This window comes from Gymnodraco acuticeps, unplaced genomic scaffold (genome assembly GCF_902827175.1).
Source record: "Gymnodraco acuticeps unplaced genomic scaffold, fGymAcu1.1, whole genome shotgun sequence".
NCBI lineage: Eukaryota > Metazoa > Chordata > Actinopteri > Perciformes > Bathydraconidae > Gymnodraco > Gymnodraco acuticeps.
The window spans coordinates 1,123,580-1,144,286 of NW_022992187.1; the positions used below are offsets into that span (position 1 = coordinate 1,123,580).

Below are 20,707 nucleotides of genomic sequence, written 5' to 3' on the forward strand. Positions count from 1 at the left end.
ATTTTAGCGACGATATTTTTTTTGGTGGATAAGCATGACTCGTTCTTTTTTATGAACTAAAGATTGTGTAGTTTCACTTCTGTGGAGCGGGTTGAGACGATAACAGGGTTCACCTTATGGCCTATATGGAGATGCAGTTATTTCCAGCATTCTTTATTTACCATTCATTCAAGTATGTGATGCCTTTTATCTGCTAATGTACAGGAGGAAGAGTGATACACTGTCTGTCTACTTGGCTTACATAACAGTTACAGTTTACAGCCTAAAAAACATGGAGCATTTTTCCCCCTTTTATTCATTTTTATGTCAATTTGCACATTTCATGGTGATGCTCAGCCTCTCCCCTTAACTCCTAACAGTCATCATCATGGTGATGCTCAGCCTCTCCCCTTAACTCCTAACAGTCATCATCATGTCAACCACAACACAGAGAAATACTGAAATGTGTGTGTAGTTGTTGATGCATTGCTGACAGAGAGAACTACATTTGAATACAGATTTAAGAAATATCAGTTTTTGAGCATGTCATAAGCATGTTTTGTCTTGACTATATTACAACTATATTATAATAAAACAATATAGTATTTATATTATTGAATTGATTATGATTATTATTATTAGTAGAAGTAGTTTATTTGCATTAATTATATTTTAATCTTTTTGAGGCTAGTATTTGGCAGGAAATGCAAAATTCACCTGTAAACCCATACTGAACGACATTTACCATTTACCTCACTGTATAAAAAAGTAACCGTTGATAATAATAATAAACAGGAATTATATTTGCAAAGTAGCCTACTTTGTTTCCAAAAAAAAAAGTTCACTCCTGTCGGTTGGGGGGGCCTCATCTCACAATGTCGCTTGGGGCCCCAAGTTGGCCAGGGGCGGCCCTGGTTACACCCCTACTGTACGGAGTTCTGCACCTGCTGTGCAGAATGTCAAAATGTATCCCCTAACGTTTCTGAGGAACCTGACATTTAACATTATATTCTAGTATCTATATACTTGACCTCTCACAGAATTATTTGATGAATTGTATACTGTACTTTGAATTAACCTGTTAAGCCCCGAGTCTGTTTTTCAGGTCTCAGGCTCGAAAATGACATTCCCAGAACAAATGACCATATCTTCCCTTCTAAGAGGGTTACATTAATAATCTTTTTTCTCAAAGCAAGGTTACACCTGTGAGTTGGATGTATAAGTGTCAGAATCAATATAGATGTTTTTATTTTAAAGTAAATTCAGATTGAACACAGTAAAAAAAAAAAAATTATTGTGTCCGTCCAAAAAAAATAATTACTTATAGTGAAAACCAGTGGTGTAGTGGGCGTTGGACGCGGGGGTACGCCGTACCCCCACTTATTTGGAGCATGATCTTTTTTTTAAGTCTAATAAATATAAAATAATTGCCAGTGTTATCAGTTGCAAGTGTGTATTTGTTGTAATAATGACGAAAACATAATACATTTCACAGTAATTATAATAAAAAATAAAAATGATTTCCTTAAAAAAGTATGATTCATCATCACGCTCATGACCCCGCGGTCACTGACACACCCACGGCGAGCCAGCTCGCCGCGCCCGCCGATTTTGCGGAAGCTCTTTCCCTCAAGAACACTAACGAAAAAGCTCTATAATGGCAGGCTAACATGTTTTACTTGACTTCTTTTCTAAAAAGAATATAATTCACAAGAAGAAAGAGGCTAGCAGCACCGAAGCTACAAGTGAAGCTGCTAGTAATACATCATCAGAAGAGCCGCCTAAAGACGTGGATAATGCTAGCTAACGTGCACGTTAGCTGCGCTAGCAACGTTCCCCTGGCTATCTCAAGCTCACCTTTCCCAGAGGTATGGACGGAGGAGATGTGGCGGAGGAAACAAGAGGCTACCCGTGGATAGACTGCATAGCTGGGAAACTGGGATGCAAAGTTTGTTCATCCATTTAAGATGTATCAGTCTTCAAAACCCAAGGTGTGTGTGTGTGTGTGTGTGTGTGTGTGTGTGTGTGTGTGTGTGTGTGTGTGTGTGTGTGTGTGTGTGTGTGTGTGTGTGTGTGTGTGTGTGTGTGTGTGTGTGTGTGTGTGTGTGTGTGTGTGTGTGTGAAGCAGCGCTGTCTGCTTCTTTGCAATGTAGGCTAGGCCTAATCAGAATAATGTCAAGTCCAGATTCAATGTTGTTTGCATAAGTATGGCTATATTTTTCGTTTTGTTTATTTAATAATTTAATTTCAAGACAACTTTGGACATTTTGTTGGTTTGTTATGAGTTTTAAATAGATTTTGAAAGTGGAGAGAGAGATAGAGAGAGAAGCAGCACTGTCTGCTTAGTTGCAATACTGTAGCTTATGCAATTTAGGCCTATAAATTGTTTATGTAACGTATGTGCCAGTGTGTTCATGGTTTTGAGTCTGCGTGTGTGTTGAGCACAGCGCCGTCTGCTTTTTGCAGTACAGTAACTAAAGTAGGACTAAGCATACCGGTAGTTTCTGTGGACCTGTCTGCCCGTTATGTGAGTGCACTGCGCGCATGCGCACTTGTGTGGCATTATTTGGGATGACCTAATTAAAATAGCGTCCCCCCAGTAAAAAAATCCCCACTACACCACTGGTGAAAACCACCCTTGAATGATGGGATGGTAGACTAAAAGCTTCAGGAATCCAAACTACAACATATAATAAGTACCCTGTATCAAGATTGATGCAAAACAAGTGAAATTTGACCTTTTAGATAGATTTAGCAAAAAAAAAACACTTCTCGGGTCATTTGGGTGGATTTGACCTATCTCTGGCCCTCCTTGCTCGATTTTGCTGATTGACATCTCTTTCTAAACGTCAGAGCCAATGGAATCGAGGGGAACTCCTTATTTGGTAATGTGTGTGTGTGAGACTGACGCATAGCCAAAACCGGAAGCTGCGATAACTCTGGTGACTACCATTAGCAGCTAACTTTTACTCTCCGATTTTTACATAAAAATGGAATTATGGATTATAAATAAATAAAAATATTCCACAGAAACATTATCAACCTATGGATTAACCGATTCAGCCGCGTTTTTTCTCCTTTTAATGCCATTGAACAAGTCTTTTGATCAGATTGACAGCTAAGGTGAGACAATCTCCCGTAAAAGCTACGTAAAGGTACGTGTTGTGATGTCTGTGTTTGCTTTCCCTGTCGCGAGTTCGGATCACTCAGTGATGATACTATACCTAAATAATCTGTGGAACCTCAGCTTTAATTGGATATCTTGTATGTGCAGCTACGATAAGTAATAAGGGTACTTTTATCTTGAGTTCTGTGCCAAAGTGCGTTAGCATTTTTCGCTCAGGGGTCATTTAGATGCTTCTTATGAGACTTGTGTTTTGTTTTGGTAAAAATGGTTTGTATTGTCAGTTAGCTGAGATTATTCCCGTTCATCTGGTATAACACATTAATAGGTTCTTAAATATTAGGATCCCCTGAGACACAGTGTCGTGAAAAAAAAAAAAAGTGCCCGCCGAGGGGGACCTTGAGGCTTAACAGGTCTTAAGGTTCCAGTTTCAATAAAACCTGTACTATTTACAACTATGTTTTAGAGGCTAGAAATAATACACTTTATTGTATTGGGTGACTCTTATTCTGACTATTTGGTGATGTAGTTCAGCCACCTGGTATTTCCCTCTCCAAATATAATGACCATCAGAGTGAGCATTCTTAACTTGGCTATTGTACCACTTATCCCCCATTCGGAATTTGACTGTATCAGAGAAGAGGTAGGCCTATGTCTAAAGAAATCTCATTTGCAATAGAACTGTACCAGATATTTCCATACAACTACTGGTTAGTGTTCAATAGCACTCTAGACAATTCAGTAATGGTATATTTTTTTAGGGATTTCTGTTTTTCTGATAAATGAGAGAAAAGTGATTGAGTCCTATTTTCCTATCACCAAAAGCACAATTTCCGTCTAAACTAAAGCTAAGTCTACAGGACTATAATTCAGTATTTTATTAGTTAAATAATTGTCTGACTATTTGATGTAGGACAGCCACCTGGTTAATACCTCAGCAGATCTGAAGAGGAAAAGAGTGGCCATTCTCAAGTTATGGGCTTTTTTGTCACCTTTCCCATATTCGGCCTGGTCTAATTTGGCTCTTTTTTAGGGATTGGGGTAAAAAAAAAAAAAAAAAATGTTCTCCCCCAAAATAAAATGTGACAACAATCAATTTCATTAATGGGAGACCCTAAAGATAATTTGTTCTACCTCGCGTAGGGGTATCTCGAAAACTAAAGCTTTTTTTGAGGACTTGCTGCTGGACTATTAAGTATCCTTGCGTCAGCGTATCACGTGTTGGGCGCGCTCTCTTCTGACCATATTTGGAAGTACAGCTTCCTACAGGTTCAACCTCCACCGACTGGCTGCGGCTGCAGCTGGACCCTTCTCCAGTGAGGGACGGAAGGATTGCATTTAAGAGAAGTGAGATGCAGCCACAGTGACAATTGTGCAGCGGCAAGCAGAAGTAAAAGCTTCAAACATTGAATAACAGCAGCAGAAGAAGCGACATTATTCCTCTGCGTGTGAAAGATGTCCAGACTTCAGAGTCTAAAGCAGTATATCAACCAGCGGCTCACTGCGGCTGTCGAGGACATATTTGAGCACTTTGAAAGAACAATAACCGAGTATGAAGAGGAGATGGACCTCCGACACCGGAAACTGTGCGAGTTGGTTTCAAGACCTGAAGTACATCTGCAGACAGAAGCAGGTACGTTTCTGTCTCCTGTTGGAAACATGTTAAGTGATAATGCCCTCCGTGCTAAGCTAACGTTAGCATAACCCCCCACACACAGCCTGTTAGCAGCTATGTATCTGTGGTAAGATAACATTAGCTACACCCTCCAAACACAGCCTATAATGAGATAGCTTCTCCTTCCACATACAGCCTGTTAGCAGCTAGCTCATACCGGAAGCATGTTTACTACCAATGATATCCGTGCTAACTTACGTTAGCTAAACCCTCCACACATCCCGTTGGCAGCTAGCTTGTGATGGAAAAATGTTGACGGCTACTGCTGTCCGTGCTGAGCTAACGTTAGCTACATTCTCCATACATAGCTTTAGCTAAAGGGGATCACTGTCTGAGTTTAAAGAACAGACCAACATGAACCCAAATTCATTTATAAAGAGCTAGTAGCCGGTTTCAAGCTAGCAGTTCTGTAATGTTATTACACGTGCACGAGTAGAACTGACTACTGTGTAGGTGTAGCGTTTTAAAAGTTGTACATTATTATGTTTAACCCTCTGGAGTCTAAGGGTATTTTCTCGATTTTTAGATGTCTCCTTAAATGAACTTTTAAATGTACTTCTCATAACATGGCACCACATGTGTTACATATCAAAATATTCAGGACAGTCTCTGGTCTTGCTAGAAATGCAAGTCACTCACCCACCTTAGAGCACTGTGTGATGAGATGATTAGCTCTAAAGCTTAAGATTTGACATCCGATTTTTGGAAATCTTCAAAACTCCAATTGTTTTGGTGTTTTAGATGTGGTTACCAAAGTCTTAGGATCACACAAGTAGTGAAATATTTGAATTACACTGTATATAAATGTGTAATTCATGTCTAAAAAAAATAAATGTATTTTGAGTAGAATAGGTGTTTATCACTCTACTTTCACCACAGCAGGGACTGCGATACGTTAGGACTGAATAATGACTTCATATTACATACCGAGGTTCATGTGATGTGTACAAATACAAATTGAGCATTAACATTTTTTTCTTCTCAACCAACAATTTATTATAAATATGTTTTTTTTCAACCAACTATTTATACAAATATAAGAAACTGGAAAATCTAACTATTTACAATATTGAACATCAGAACTTTCAACCAACTATTCATTATAAATGTCAAGACAGTGTCAAGGTCTTTGTCTGTCTTCCAAGACAGTGGGTCTGGCTGCTGTGAAGATGGGGGTGATGGTGCATGGGCTGCTGTGTAGGTGGGGGGTCACGTGTGCTCTACGAGACCTCCACGAGACATTGAAATAAAGTTCAATTAAAATGTTGCACAAATAACAATGCACAACTAAAAATAAATTTTGGGAGGTGGTCTCTCTCTCTCTCACACAGGTATTTCCAGTTACTTTACATCCAGTATAAAACCACAGACACACACAGGGTCGGCCCTGACCAATTTGCTGCCCTAGGCAAGATTTTAGCTGGTGTGTTAACTGCATGTTCTGAGGCTCTATCTTCACTGCTGCTAGCGAAAAAAATCTCTAGCTAAGTCTGCAACTGAAACGTTTTTTTTAGCCATTTTCTCTGTCTCTCTCTCTCTTCCTCACAGACGTAAACTGATGGGAGACACGTGGTTTATGTTTTTTGGTGGGTAGGTTCTTAGTGATTTCTCGAGTCATGTTGGTAATTTCAGACCAACATGGCTGCCGGCCGAGATTTCCTTGACGGAAACACGAATCCACCAATCCCACACAGTGTAACGCCAAGTCAGGCTGCTTCAAGCAGCCCAATTGGCTGCTGTGCCCTGTTAGTCTCACAGGAGGTACCGCTGGAAAGCTACACTTCCAGCGATTCCGTGGTTATCTGAATCATATTTCTACTCCTTATAATCAAAAATATATGATTCATTATGTAAGTTATGCACATCTTGACGCACCGGCGAGTCCACCGACTCCATAGGGTTAATCATCTCCCAGCTCTACTTCAAGTATATTTTTATGCTAATACTTAACTGTACTTTTACTGAAATAAAGTTTTAAATATTATAATATGACTTATTTTAGTAAGTAAATCATGTTTTTGTTTGTACTGCTGATAACACAGGGTGTCCGCAGGGTCTTAAAAAGTATTAAAAGTTGATAAATCAATTTAGCGACAATTAAGGCTATTAAAAAGTATTAAACAGCATATTCCAAGGTATTACATTTTGTAGCTTGTCTTCAAGAAGTATATAAATTGTCCAAAGAGGTTGCATTCTACAGTGTGCCTGAATGTAATCATTGCGTAGGTGTGAGGTCTTAAAATGTATGGAAAGGGTCTTAAAAAAGGTCTTAAAAGGTATTACATTTGACTTCAGGATTCCTGCATATACCCTGTAACGGGTAATACAGGTAATCTGTTGTCTCTTCTATATTCTTTCTGCAGTGAACTTTTTTTGACACATCTGTATTCTCGATATCTGTATACATACACACATATATATATATATATATATATATATATGTGTGTATATATATATATATTTGTATGTGTGTGTGTATATATATATATATATATATTTGTATGTGTATATATGTGTGTATATATATATATATATATATATATGTGTATAAACATTAGGGCTGTCAAGTTAACGCGTTAATAACGCGTTAACGCAAAAAAAAATTAACGCCACTAATTATTTTAATGCGATTAACGCATGTGTATTTTTTTTCCTCGGCCGCCCCGTAGTTTCAGAGCGCATCGAGTTTAAAATACTATCTACAAGCTGATGCTGACAGCTCCTGCCGCCCGCTTGTGGCAGACCACACTTCCACGCTCACCGGCAGGCACCGACTGGCTATTGGGAGGACCGGGAGGGTGTGTGTATGTGTGGCCCGAGCGAGCGAGAGAGAGACCTTACGTGCATTGTTGTTGTTAGCATCTGGTGCTAGCTAGCTGCGCTAACGGATATAAGGAGCTGTTTAAATGAAAACAGAGGAGCGACATTTCGCCACAACTGCGCCGAGCACTTGACTTTATGCAGGAAGCCAGACAGTGGGACATTGTACGAGAAGTCAGCACACTCAGCACGGATAGTGCGCAACATGATTGCAGCGTCCAGGCAGCTCCCGTTCGAGCATATGCCTTGAGTTGCACATAGCTCCAACGATCCATCACACACACACACACACACACACACACACACACACACACACACACACACACACTTTGTATTGTATTATTGTAGGAGAGAGGTTCCAGGTTGAATTGAGGCGAATATTTGTAATGTTCAGAGGTTGTTGTGTTTAATATTCATGAGAATATTTGTCATTGTTCAAATGATAATAAACATTAGCATAAAGCATATTTGTCCACTCATATGTTGATAACAGTATTAAAAACTTGAAAAATATTCCTCTAAGGTACATTTAAACAAATCAAAAATATGCGATTAATCGCGATTAACTATGGACAATCATGCGATTAATCGCGATTAAATATTATAATCGACTGACAGCCCTAATATATATATGTGTGTATGTATATGTGTATATCAGGGTATCCGCTAGGATTTTTTCTCGCCGGTCAAATGTCCGGGCAGAATTTATTTTATCGGACAAATTTGAAACTTACCGGTCATATTTCAATAATAATAATAAGAGTTGTGTAGCAGAGTTTCCGTTAGCAGGTAATTACCGGACTATGACCGGATATGCTGATGTTTAAAACTCAGTTAATGGACTCATTTTTATATTGCTTCAGTTTATAATCGTAACAGATGGAAAAATTCAGATTAATTTTCCAATAAATTATTCCACAAACAACAAACAACATAATTATTACATTCAAGCAAACTACTTGTAGTAGATGAAGTACATTATTCAAAAGTTTACATTAACTTTGAATAATAACACGGGAGAAACGGATCCTCTCTTTTCCCCTCTCCCTCCCTCTCTCTCCTCACAGCCCGTCAGTTTCTCATGCAGCTCCTGCAGCTCGCTAAACAGTGGGCGGGGCTTCAGGTGATTATGCAGAGCTGCGTGTCTCCATCAGACTCAGCAGCTGATCTGATCTCTCTCTCGTCCGGTTATACTTCACTCGCGTTTATGTCCATATCGATCAGATCCAGCTCTCCTGATCGGCCTTTATAGAGAGCACCGATCAAACTATTAAGAGTGAATATCGGCCGATAATGACCGGCGGCCGATCTATCGGAGCCTTCCTAATTATTACCAGACATTTTGACCGGCAGGTTTTGAATTTACCGGTTTTTAATACATTTTACCAGCTAAAAACCGGTAATTACCGGCTAACAGAAACCCTGGTGTATATATGTGTGTATATATCTATGTGTGTTTATATATATCTATTAGGGCTGTCAAACGATTACAATTTTTAATCAGATTAATCACAGCTTAAAAATTAATTAATCATGATTAATCACCATTCGAACTATGTCCAAAATATGCCATTTCTTTATGTATATTGTTGTGGGAATGGAAAGATAAATGAAAGAAGGCGGATATATCGATTTAACATACAGTATCCATGTTTATTATAACATTTTTCTGCATGTCAAAATGAAAGACAACCCACACACCTATCAATCATCAAACCGTGGGGTCTTAATTCATTACGTGTTGATTTCTATCAACGGTGGAGTACTTCAGGAAAGTCGACAGAGGGGGGGGGGCGGCTAGAGGAGTACTTTGTGACCACAGAGTGTGAACGTTGTGATCAGCTGTTTTAGCGCAGTTCTCCAGTGAAGGGGGGGAGTCTCCCTCCGCAGCCGGTTGGCGTAGTTTGGGCACAATTCCGTTGTACAGACCGACGTTAACAGCAGCCCTGTCTGTGCACACGGAGACCGACTCTGTCGTCCGGTGATCTAACCGCCTTCTGGAAAAGCTTCACAAGTACGTCGGTGCGCTTTGTGAGACAAGTGACGGTACGCATTTCAGATTACGCACATAACCTGCATACCAGTTATGTGCACCCCTGTACTACAGCAAAAGTATTCTCCGTCGGGACTTCCTGCAACAACACCACGCCGTTATCTTGATTCTGATTGGCCTGAAGACATTATCAAAGATGTTCTATTGAGAAGACGATCACTACGTGACAAAAGTTTTCAAAACCGTTTCTGGTCTTCGGTATTTCCAGACAAGTGGCTACTGAAATCAATCTTACTAACTGCTGTCTGTGCAATTTACTCCACGAGTTGGCAGACTTTATTTAGTTTAACATCATTTTTCATGGTGGGGCTAAGCCATTTCTTGGTATGGGTGTAGCCTACCCCAGCCATACCCTGGCGCTGCCACTGGTGGCACGTATGGGGCGGGCCATTCTGCACATGCGTTAAATGCGTTAAATATTTTAACGCAATTAATTCAAAAAATTAATTACCGCCGTTAACGTGATAATTTTGACAGCACTAATATATATATATATATATATATATATATATATATATATACATACATACAGTGGGGCAAAAAAGTATTTAGTCAGCCACCAATTGTGCAAGTTCTCCCACTTAAAAAGATGAGAGGCCTGTATTTTCATCCTAGGTACACTTCAACTATGAGAGACAGAATGGGGGGAAAGAATCCAGGAAATCACATTGTAGGATTTTTAATGAATTAATTGGTGAATTCCTCGGTAAAATAAGTATTTGGTCACCTACAAACAAACAAGATTTCTGGCTCTCACAGACCTGTAACTTCTTCTTTAAGAGCCTCCTCTGTCCTCCACTCGTTAACTGTATTAATGGCACCTGTTTGAACTTGTTATCAGTATAAAAGACACCTGTCCACAACCTCAGTCACACTCCAAACTCCACTATGGCCAAGACCGAAGAGCTATCAAAGGACACCAGAAACAAAATGGTAGACCTGCACCAGGCCGGGAAGACTGAATCTGCAATAGGTAAGCAGCTTGGTGTGAAGAAATCAACTGTGGGAGCAATTATTAGAAAATGGAAGACATAGAAGACCACTGATACTCTCCCTCGATCTGGGGCTCCACGCAAGATCTCACCCCGTGGGGTCAAAATGATCACAAGAACCGTGAGCAAAAATCCCAGAACCACACGGGGGGACCTAGTCAATGACCTGCAGAGAGCTGGGACCAAAGTAACAAAGGCTACCATCAGTAACACACTATGCCGCCAGGGACTCAAATCCTGCAGTGCCAGACGTGTCCCCCTGCCTAAGCCAGTACATGTCCAGGCCCGTCTGAAGTTTGCTAGAGAGCATTTAGATGATCCAGAAGAGGATTGGGAGAATGTCATATGGTCAGATGAAACCAAAATAGAACTTTTTGGTAAAAACTCAACGAGACGTGTTTGGAGGAGAAAGAATGCTGAGTTGCATCCAAAGAACACCATACCTACTGTGAAACATGGGGGTGGAAACATCATGCTTTGGGGCTGTTTTTCTGCAAAGGGACCGGTACGACTGCTCCGTGTAAAGGAAAGAATGAATGGGGCCATGCATCGTGAGATTTTGAGTGACAACCTCCTTCCATCAGCAAGGGCATTGAAGATGAAACGTGGCTGAGTCTTTCAGCATGACAATGATCCCAAACACACCGCCTGGGCAACAGAGTGGCTTTGTAAGAAGCATTTCAAGGTCCTGGAGTGGCCTATCCAGTCTCCAGATCTCAACCCCATAGAAAATCTTTGGAGGGAGTTGAAAGTCCGTGTTGCCCAGCGACAGCCCCAAAACATCACTGCTCTAGAGGAGATCTGCATGGAGGAATGGGCCAAAAATACCAGCAACAGTGTGTGAAAACCTTGTGAAGACTTACAGAAAACGTTTGACCTCTGTCATTGCCAACAAAGGGTATAGAACAAATTATTGAGATGAACTTTTGTTATTGACCAAATACTTATTTTCCACCATAATTTGCAAATAAAGTCTTTAAAAATCAGACAATGTGATGTTCTGGATTTTTTTTCTTCTAATTTTGTCTCATAGTTGAGGTATACCTAGGACCTCTCATATTTTTAAGTGGGAGAACTTGCACAATTGGTGGCTGACTAAATACTTGTTTGCCCCACTGTGTGTGTGTGTGTGTGTGTGTGTGTGTGTGTATATATATCATGTGTGTGTTGATACACACACACACACACACACAAATAGAAGTGCTATTTTTATTTACCATTTCCTTGCAATCCTACTAGAGAAAAGTGAAAATCAACTACACATGTTGTCTGTGACAAGGACTCTTTAACACTCTCCTTCTCTACTCCACCTTCCCTTTCTTGTGATCATCGCTACCTTACATGTCATCAATGATACGTAGCGTAGTTTGTGATAGACATGAGGATGTCATTTTGAAACTGTGCCTGTTTTAATAGGCCCGTCAACTTATTCCCATTAGCTGCTGGTCATAGGTCACACTTGACCCTAGGCTGGCAGGCCTGACCAACCTTCAGGCCCCTGGGAAATGTCCGGGTGCTCCCGATGGCCATTTCGCCCCTACCTGAAAGGATATGAAAGCTTTTGTACAGAAGTATAACAATTTCCCCTGTAAATGTCATACTGTAATAGATTATACAACCAAAGTATTATTGCACATGCATTATTGTTAAAGAATGAATTAGTAGTTTGTTTAGGTGGAGCTGATTTTGAACTATTCAAACTAATGATTAATGTATACGTTTTAACATGGAAAGATGTGTGAGATGTCAGTCTATATTTCACTCTCATATCACTTTCCCTCTGCGTGTTTCCTTTTTGCTGCAGATGTCCAGCAGCTGTTGGTGGTTAATGAAGAGGTTCCCCCTGAGCAGCAGGAAGGCCAGGAAAACCCAGAGCCCCCCCCACACATAAAACAGGAACAGGAGGAACCCTGGAGCAGTCAGGAGGGAGAGCAGCTTCAAGGGCTGAATGAAGCAGATATCACCAAGTTCACCTTCACTCCTGTCCCTGTGAAGAGTGAACATGATGAAGAGAAACCTCAGTCCTCACGGCTTCATCAAAGACAAACTGAACACATGGAAGCAGAAGCTGATGGAGAGGACTGTGGAGGACTAGAACCAGCCAGGGACTCAGATCCAGAGAGACATTTACTACCAGGGACTGAGGACAAGAAACCATTTGGATGTGCAGAGTGTGGGAAAAGATTTGGAAAGGAAACACATCTGAATACACACATGAGAACTCACACAGGAGAGAAACCATTCAGCTGCGCGTTCTGTGAGAAATCTTTTACACAGAGCGGAAGTTTACAGAAACACATTAGAATCCACACTGGAGAGAAACCATACAATTGCTCAGTATGCGGTAAAGCTTTCATTGAAAGTGGAAATCTGACAAGACACATGATAACTCACACAGGAGAGAAACCCTTCAGCTGCTCAGTTTGTGCGAAAACCTACAGAAGCAAGGCTGACCTCAGGAGACACATGAGAACTCACACAGGAGAGACTCTCTTTAGCTGCTCATTTTGTAACCGCAAATTTCCCTGGCGTTATCAGGTCAATACACATAAATGTGTTGGTCGTCAGTCCTCACAGCTTCATCAGACTCAAAGTGAGGAGAACTGAGAGGCAGAGCCAGGAGCTGGAGACTCTTCAAGGGTTCACATATCCATGGAAAGTCTGCAAAATGTTTGAAATGCTAAAGTTCCATACCGTTTTCTGTTTAACTAATTGTCACAGTAATCTTTCTTGGTTATCCTTCCATACAGTGTAACATGTTCCATACATTACTGATAATTTATTAGTGCGAATGCTGTTTACAGCATTCCACTATAGCAGTGGTTCCCAAACTGTTTGTGCCCAAGGCACACCAAAGGACAAGTAAAAATCTCAAGGCACACCTATTGTGCAAAATAGCCCTCATAACACGTGTTATCACTCATATCATGTAAAATATCTGTAAATGTGCATAATTATTTACTAATGCCAAATAAAATGTGACAAAGACAACTATTACTCATGAAATATTTATTAACGAAATATTTCAGAAATTAATTTGAAACTTTATCAAATTAGGCTTCATCAAAGCAGCAACACACCTTTAAACCAGACAGGTCACACAATTAAAAATGAGGCAAAGGAAACTCAGCAGAAATTCAGCACAGAGAACTGTCAATGCAAGGAAGCTGCATTGTCCATGGTCCTGAACTACAAATTATAAATGTAACATTTCAGCAATCAGCATTGAAACATGTGCTATTGTAAATATTTTGCTGACTTACAAATTAGTGAGATACATGTGCCTGTCGGGGCGCGCAGAATGTTTTAATCCTTGGTGGCACTGAGGAGAGGGCCACTCGCAAGTCCTGTTCAACAGAGAGCCGTGACTTCCTGTTGTTCTTCATGTAAATCAGAGTAGAGAACGCCAACTCCAGAGATGGGGTCGTTACTAAAAAAATTTAATATATTACATATTACTTTTTTTTTAAAAAAGTAATATATTACACTACTTTGTTACTATCTACATAAAGTAACTCGTTACTTTACTCGCCGAGCACGTACGAACTGCGCATGCGTAAGTGGCAATAACTTTCCTTACCAGCAGGCGGCGGTAGTGTGTATTTGTCATTCAAAACAGGCAACAACCGGAAGACAGAGAAGAAGAACAGACTACGTGATATAAACAAACAACAAATAGCGTGTGCGTTAGCTTCACCTTAGCATGTGTTCTTTGCAGGTGCTTGTTGAGGTTTGACCACGTGGTGTTTACAGCAGTGGATAACAGCTTCTGGCCTGGACACAGTTTGCACCTCACCGTCACATTCCTGTCTATTCTTCGGACGAACTCAAAGTAATGGGCATACCTCCACCCCTCGAAAGTTATCGCTGACTCAGCCATGTTTATGCAGCACTGCACATGGAGATGTGGACGCGCAAGTCGCGCAGATTACGTACATATAAACCTACAAAGTACTGATATAGTAAATAGTTGTAGTTGTGTAGTTGTATATTGCAATAATAACGTATGGCTGTCACAAAATCCCACGGCACACCCGGACTTGCCTCACGGCACACCAGTGTGCCGCGGCACACCGTTTGGGAACCACTGCACTATAGTACTTCAAATCTTTATTCTTCCTCTGATTATTTCAGCCCATATTTTGACTCTCCATAACTTCAGCTTATTTTCAGCTACAGAAACCATTCAAATATTAAACTATTCAGCCTTTTCAGGAATCGATGGGAAACCTTCAACTTAAAAAAAATATGTTATACTTTTTGAAATATTCAGCTTTTTAAACTCTTTTTTAACATGGAAGTCAATGGGAGATGCCTTCAAATCCTTTTTTCCTACACCTTGCGCCAAATGCTACTCCTTCCACATACTTTCAGCTAGACACTTCATTCCAACTTTCAAATGTTCACAAGACCTTCAGCTATTCAAAATTGAATTGAACTTTTTGAGATATTTAACTTAGTTTGGAGCTTGGTAGAGGCCTTTTCAGATTTTAACATTAGAGTGGATGGAGCAGCTCGTTAAGTCTAGAGTGCTTTGATCTCAAAACAGAGTGCAGGAGATGCTTGAAATTCTCCCCAAAAAATGTTTTAAACTTGCCATAATTCCCAAACCCTACACTCCTCAGACATCTTTTTTCATGAAAAACGTAGGAAAACCTCTCCTAGGTTGAAAAAATAATAATAATTAAACAAAATGTCTCTTGAGGGCATGAAGACACAAAAAGTCCACCTAGCTCCCAATTGATTCCCATGTTAAATGTTTCCGGATCTTTCTTCAGAGCAGAGAGAAGTACACTTTAGACAAACTGCTCCCATCTCCACATTTTACACACAAAACCAAAAAAGGCTCCGCAGCCGTTGCGAGGTTCCGGCGCTAACAGTTCATGAGCGTGCTCCCCCGCCCTCTGTCAACACTCGTGACTAGGGTTGGGTACCGAGAACCGGTTCCAACATTTCGATTCCAACGGCATCATTTAGACATGTGAATTTCGGTTCCGCTTTTCGAAGCCTGAGGAAATGTTTCTCGCCGCTCTCCGTAGCCTACTGTATGACTGCGGCGGGGCAGGAAATGTAGCGTTGTACCTACACTTCCTACAGCGTAACCTGAGACCAGGGCCGGCCCATCGCACTGGCGTTATAGATGTTCGCCTTGGGCGCCAGATCTGTGGAGGCGCTGCGCTGACAGCTCTGGGAGGGAAAACAAATGTTTTTACCGTTGCTGCTCATCCTAATTTTCGGCCTTGATGTAACAACATTCATAATTAAGTAAATGTAACACCCTTTTCATCCCGGTTACACTTTTCATTTGCCCTGTACGATGGGCGCTGTAAGTGATGAAAATGGGGGATGTTGGCTTATCTGGCACCCGCAGCTCACAGCCAAAGTGCGAGTGAGCGTGGGAGCGAGCGAGGGAGAAAGAAAGGGAGGGCGCTGTTGTTATTAGCATCTGGTGCTAGCTGCTCCAACGGAAGAAGAAGATGTTTCTACAATAATGTGGAGGGAGAGTCCTCTCCAGTCAGACTGAGAGGCTGATAACTACAGCTCAGTGAGGTAAAGGACTGAGTGTTTAGATAGTTCACTTTAGTCTAAGTTATCTCAGTGGGTCTCAAACGTTTTGATCACAATTTATGTAAACACATATTTCCAAGGCACTCCTTTATAATTATTGGGATAAAACAGGTTTTAAATCATTCCAATGTATACTATAGGACAGTAAACCAGACATATCCTTTTAAACTGGAGAGATAAAAAAATATGCATAAATAAAATAGTAAAATAAGATATGAATGAACAACAAAAATAAAACACGTTACATGTATTTGTTATTGGCTATGGTAGGTTATTGGTTATGTTCACATACTTATTTGATTATTAAAATGTAAACCGATCTTTTTCATATGGGTGTTTAGAGTTGTACCCCCTAGATCTAGACTCTAGTAATCCTGCTTAAAGTGCACCAGATTGAAGCATTTTACTTTAAAATGTTCAAACATTTCTTCCCGGTATGCCTGAGAAGGCAGATATGCTTGTTTTTCTCAACAAGAACTGTTTTTAAATGGGGGGGGGGGGGGTTTCCTTTAAAAGTTGGACTGTTGCACTGTTGTAGCTTCAGTGGTTCTCAGGTTACAGTTACATAGCAGTGAATATAAACAGACTGATTAATGTGAATATTACTGTAAGCTAACCTGTGTCAAAGTTTCTCGAATAAATGTAATTTTTTTGGTGGAAGAAGCCATTTATAATTTTTTTACCCTGCCCCTCAAAGAATCGGAATTGAGAACCGTTAAGAATCGGAATCGGAATCAGAATCGTGGAAATTCAAACGATACCCAACCCTACTCGTGACACATGAGTGGCCAGCCTAAACAACAATAATCGCTGCTTGGCAACGGTGTGTGGCGACAAAGTACATAGACATTTTGACAGGAGAGATTTAGTTTTGCCGGTATTCAACATATTTTACCAGTCATAGTCCGGTAATTATTTACACTCTAAGAAGAGTCCTACACAACAGACATGGCGTCAAAAAGGAGTAATGTGTGGAAATATTTCGACCAGGTTAGTGAGTGCGGTGTAGAGGTCAAACTATGCCAAATTAAACGTATACATGCTATACCTTGCTATACCCGCAACCTCCGTTCCAGCTGAGAGGGTCTTCTCTACAGTTGGCCTGATTGTGAATCGCCTCTGCACATGAAAGCTGTAGGCCTATAGCTGTCAAACTGTGATCACCAGTTCAATACATTTGATAAATTAGACTTGGTTTCTATACTTATTTGAACATGTGTTTATTTATTTCCAAAAGTTATTGAAAATATATTTTTGGAAAATAATTTTTAGAATCTTTTTTTTTACCCAACTTTTTTTTTTTAATAGGATATATACATTTCGGTTAACCGGTTAACCGTTTTTTGGGGGGTCGAATATTCGAATATACATTGCTTTCAAATTCCCATCCCTAATACGGACATGTATGAGTACATAGCCTGCCACCCTTGAAAGCCAGTGCCAGCGTAATTCACACACTCTCCATGTTTGTGTTAGCATTGTTTTTAGACTTGCATCCAGAAATGTGTTAATAATCAAATGCATAAAAAAATATATCTGATCTATGCCTTAAAGCAGGGGTCTCCAACCTTTTTTAGGATGAGAGCTACTTTCAAAAAATAAAACAAGTCCTGAGCTACTTCTATTCCTCTTTTTGTGTATATATTTAGCACATTTTAACATTATTATATGCTTACCTTTAACCTTTGTGTGCTGTTTGGGTCTGTGGGACCCGTTTTCAGGGTTTACTAAAAGAAAATGTTAATTATTTGAATATGATCACAACCAATAACAAATCATTTAAACTTGTTCATTCTTATCTTATGTTACCTAGTTAGCATTCTTTCTTTTTATTTATGCATATTTTACTAATCACTCTCCTTTTAAACTGTTTTTTTTGTACTGTCCTATAGTACACACTGGAATGATTTCTTACTTTATTACAACTATATTAAATAGATAAAGGTGTGCTCTCTCTGTCTCGCTCGCTCACAGAGGCTGTGTGCTCCTCCGTGGCGATGACGGCTAGTGTTAAAAAATAATAATACACATATTTACACATGTCCCCCCTGTCCCCAGTGGAAATTACGTCGTGTGTGTGTGCATCAAGTGCAAGTATGCAAGTTGCAGCGCACACACACAGTAAAACTCTGCCCCTAATGTGCTGTATAGGCTGGCATGAATAGGCTGTGTTCAATGGGGCTGATGTGTTGTGTAGATTCTGCAAGAAGGAAAGGTCACACTCCTTATGAAGCGGTGAGCTACCGCTCCACATTGCTTTTCTTCCCGACTGCAACGCTAGTTCCGCAAATCAAGCAAGAACGTGATTGGTCGACATTCATTGTGGGGGAGGAGGGGTGTTAGATAGATATAGAGTTGTAGTAAGTAGATAGGGTTCGCTATGATTTAGGTTTCGTTTATGCATAGGGTAGATTCTTTTAATTACATTTCCTTTTTTTGTGTGTATTTTTTACATTTTGGATTTGCTTGGCGATCTACTTCTTGAGGGCTTGCGAGCAGAGTTGGGTGTACTAATATTACTTTTGTCGGTAACGGAGTAGTGTAATGCGCTACTTTTTATAATTCAGTAATCACACTACAGTTACTAACATTTGCCCGACAGGCGTTACTTACTAAAATCAGTCATAGAGTGGCAAAGTCACACCCATCTACTTCCGGTCCTTGGGACCTTATTTCGTAAAAATAATGTATTGAAGTCAATGGAGAGAGAAAACGTATCTTTCGATCCCGTTTGAATTGTGCCATGAATGACACATATGATGTTTGTCAATCTTAAAAAATCATTTCCATGTCAAAAAAGTCACAGTTTGTCGTAAAACTGTTGAAATATAAGACTATGAAAAATACGCAACTAGAAAGACTACAAATCCCAGAGTCGCGTAAGTGATGTCACAATTGTTTTCCTCCACTAAGAGATAGCTAAGATCAGCGCCATATAGATAGAATCTATCTATATGGCGCTGATCTTAGCTAAGATGAGATAACTTTAACAAGATGCCTGTGTGCTGAGTGCTCACCATCACAAAGATGGCCGTCACGTTAGCAAATTTCACCTGTTTCTTTCAGAATGAGGCGAACAGTATAAAACGAGGTGAAAATCACTACAAGTCTGGGCATGTTGAGAGCTGTACATACACGAAAGGGGAGTTAGTCGGTTCTGTAAGAGCCAGCATGCGGGACCGGCTTTTCAAGGTTTCGGTGAGTAATATGAGTGCAATGTGTAACGTTAATGTCAGCTAGCTAACATTAGGTACACTAACGTGTTTTGTTTTAGCAACTAGTTTTCTCCTTAAGAACTTCGTGGTCTCTGTGTATGCTGTGGATAACATTAGTGTTCACAAGAACAAGATACACTCCCGTGTTTTGTTTTAGTTACTCTTCAGATTGAAGCGGCCAGTTTTATATCGACTATACTGTATGTGATCTCCTTTTACATCTCGTTGTGTCATTTGAGTTTATTTGCCTCAATGCGACTGACCAGAGACCAGCAAGCTGCCATCCAGACAGCCACCGTAGGACAGCGGACAAATCCTCAGTGGCAGTTAGTAAGTTACACAGACAGGGCAGGTTGACAGCCAGCAATTTTGGTGCTGTGCTGCGGTTAGGACTTTCATCCACTCCATGCGCGTCCCTCATGAAGAGGGTGCTTGGGGGGTACAACTTGGACGGAGTCATGGCTGTCAACTGGGGGGTTGTAAACGAGGCCGAAGGGGTGAAGGCTTTTGTGCAGGCATATCGGGTGACAGTGTTCAAGTCTGGTCTCTTTATGAGTGAGTCGGGTGTTTTGGGAGCATCACCCGATGGACTTGTGCAGCCATCTGCCCTGCTGGAGGTGAAGTGTCCACACAGCCAGAGGAACATGACCATCGCGGAGGCAGTCCAGTTACCATCCTTCTGTCTCCGTGAGGAGGGTGGGTCATACATTCTCAAGGAGAATCACCCATACTGGCACCAGGTCCAAGGGCAGCTGCACATCACAGACCGGAGTCTCTGCTACTTTGTTGTGTGGACCACGAAGGAGGCGATCTTCATCCCCATCCCCAAAGACCCTGCATGGCATGGAAATCTCCTCCTCCTGGAAAAATTCTACACCCAGCATATGCTCCCTGTGTTGGCCAGTAGAGAGGAGGACATTTAAATAAACATACTCTTAACACCCTCTGACTCTGCGTTGTGTTTCGTATGTGTGATGGGGTGTTATGCAGAGGGGAGGAAAACAGGACACAGCAGATTGGAATTGTGTTGGAGATGCTGAGCAGTTATTTAATTGTTGCATGTAATTATTATTATACTGCGTGCTTCTTAGTTATTCCATCTTTTGCTGTAACATGGATCTGTATGTAACTCTATATTTACTTGTTATCTACCACACTTCCTTCTACATCATACACCAGTGACCACCAACTGGCGGCCCGCGGGCCACATTCGGCCCGCCAGACATTCTCATCCGGCCCGCACGACGGGGGTGACTGCGGCGTTACTGCGTTCGCCCCACA

General features: G+C 40.7%; 1 protein-coding gene across 1 annotated transcript; it reads left to right on the plus strand.

Annotated features, from left to right (window-relative positions):
* The first annotated feature begins 4,384 nt into the window (after positions 1-4,384).
* LOC117539124 (zinc finger and SCAN domain-containing protein 2-like) lies at positions 4,385-13,596 on the plus strand. The gene is made up of 2 exons (XM_034205151.1): positions 4,385-4,736; positions 12,448-13,596. The coding sequence occupies exons 1-2, from the start codon at positions 4,559-4,561 to the stop codon at positions 13,248-13,250; spliced, it is 981 nt and encodes a 326-aa protein (XP_034061042.1). The 5' UTR covers positions 4,385-4,558; the 3' UTR covers positions 13,251-13,596.
* The last annotated feature ends 7,111 nt before the right edge of the window (positions 13,597-20,707 follow it).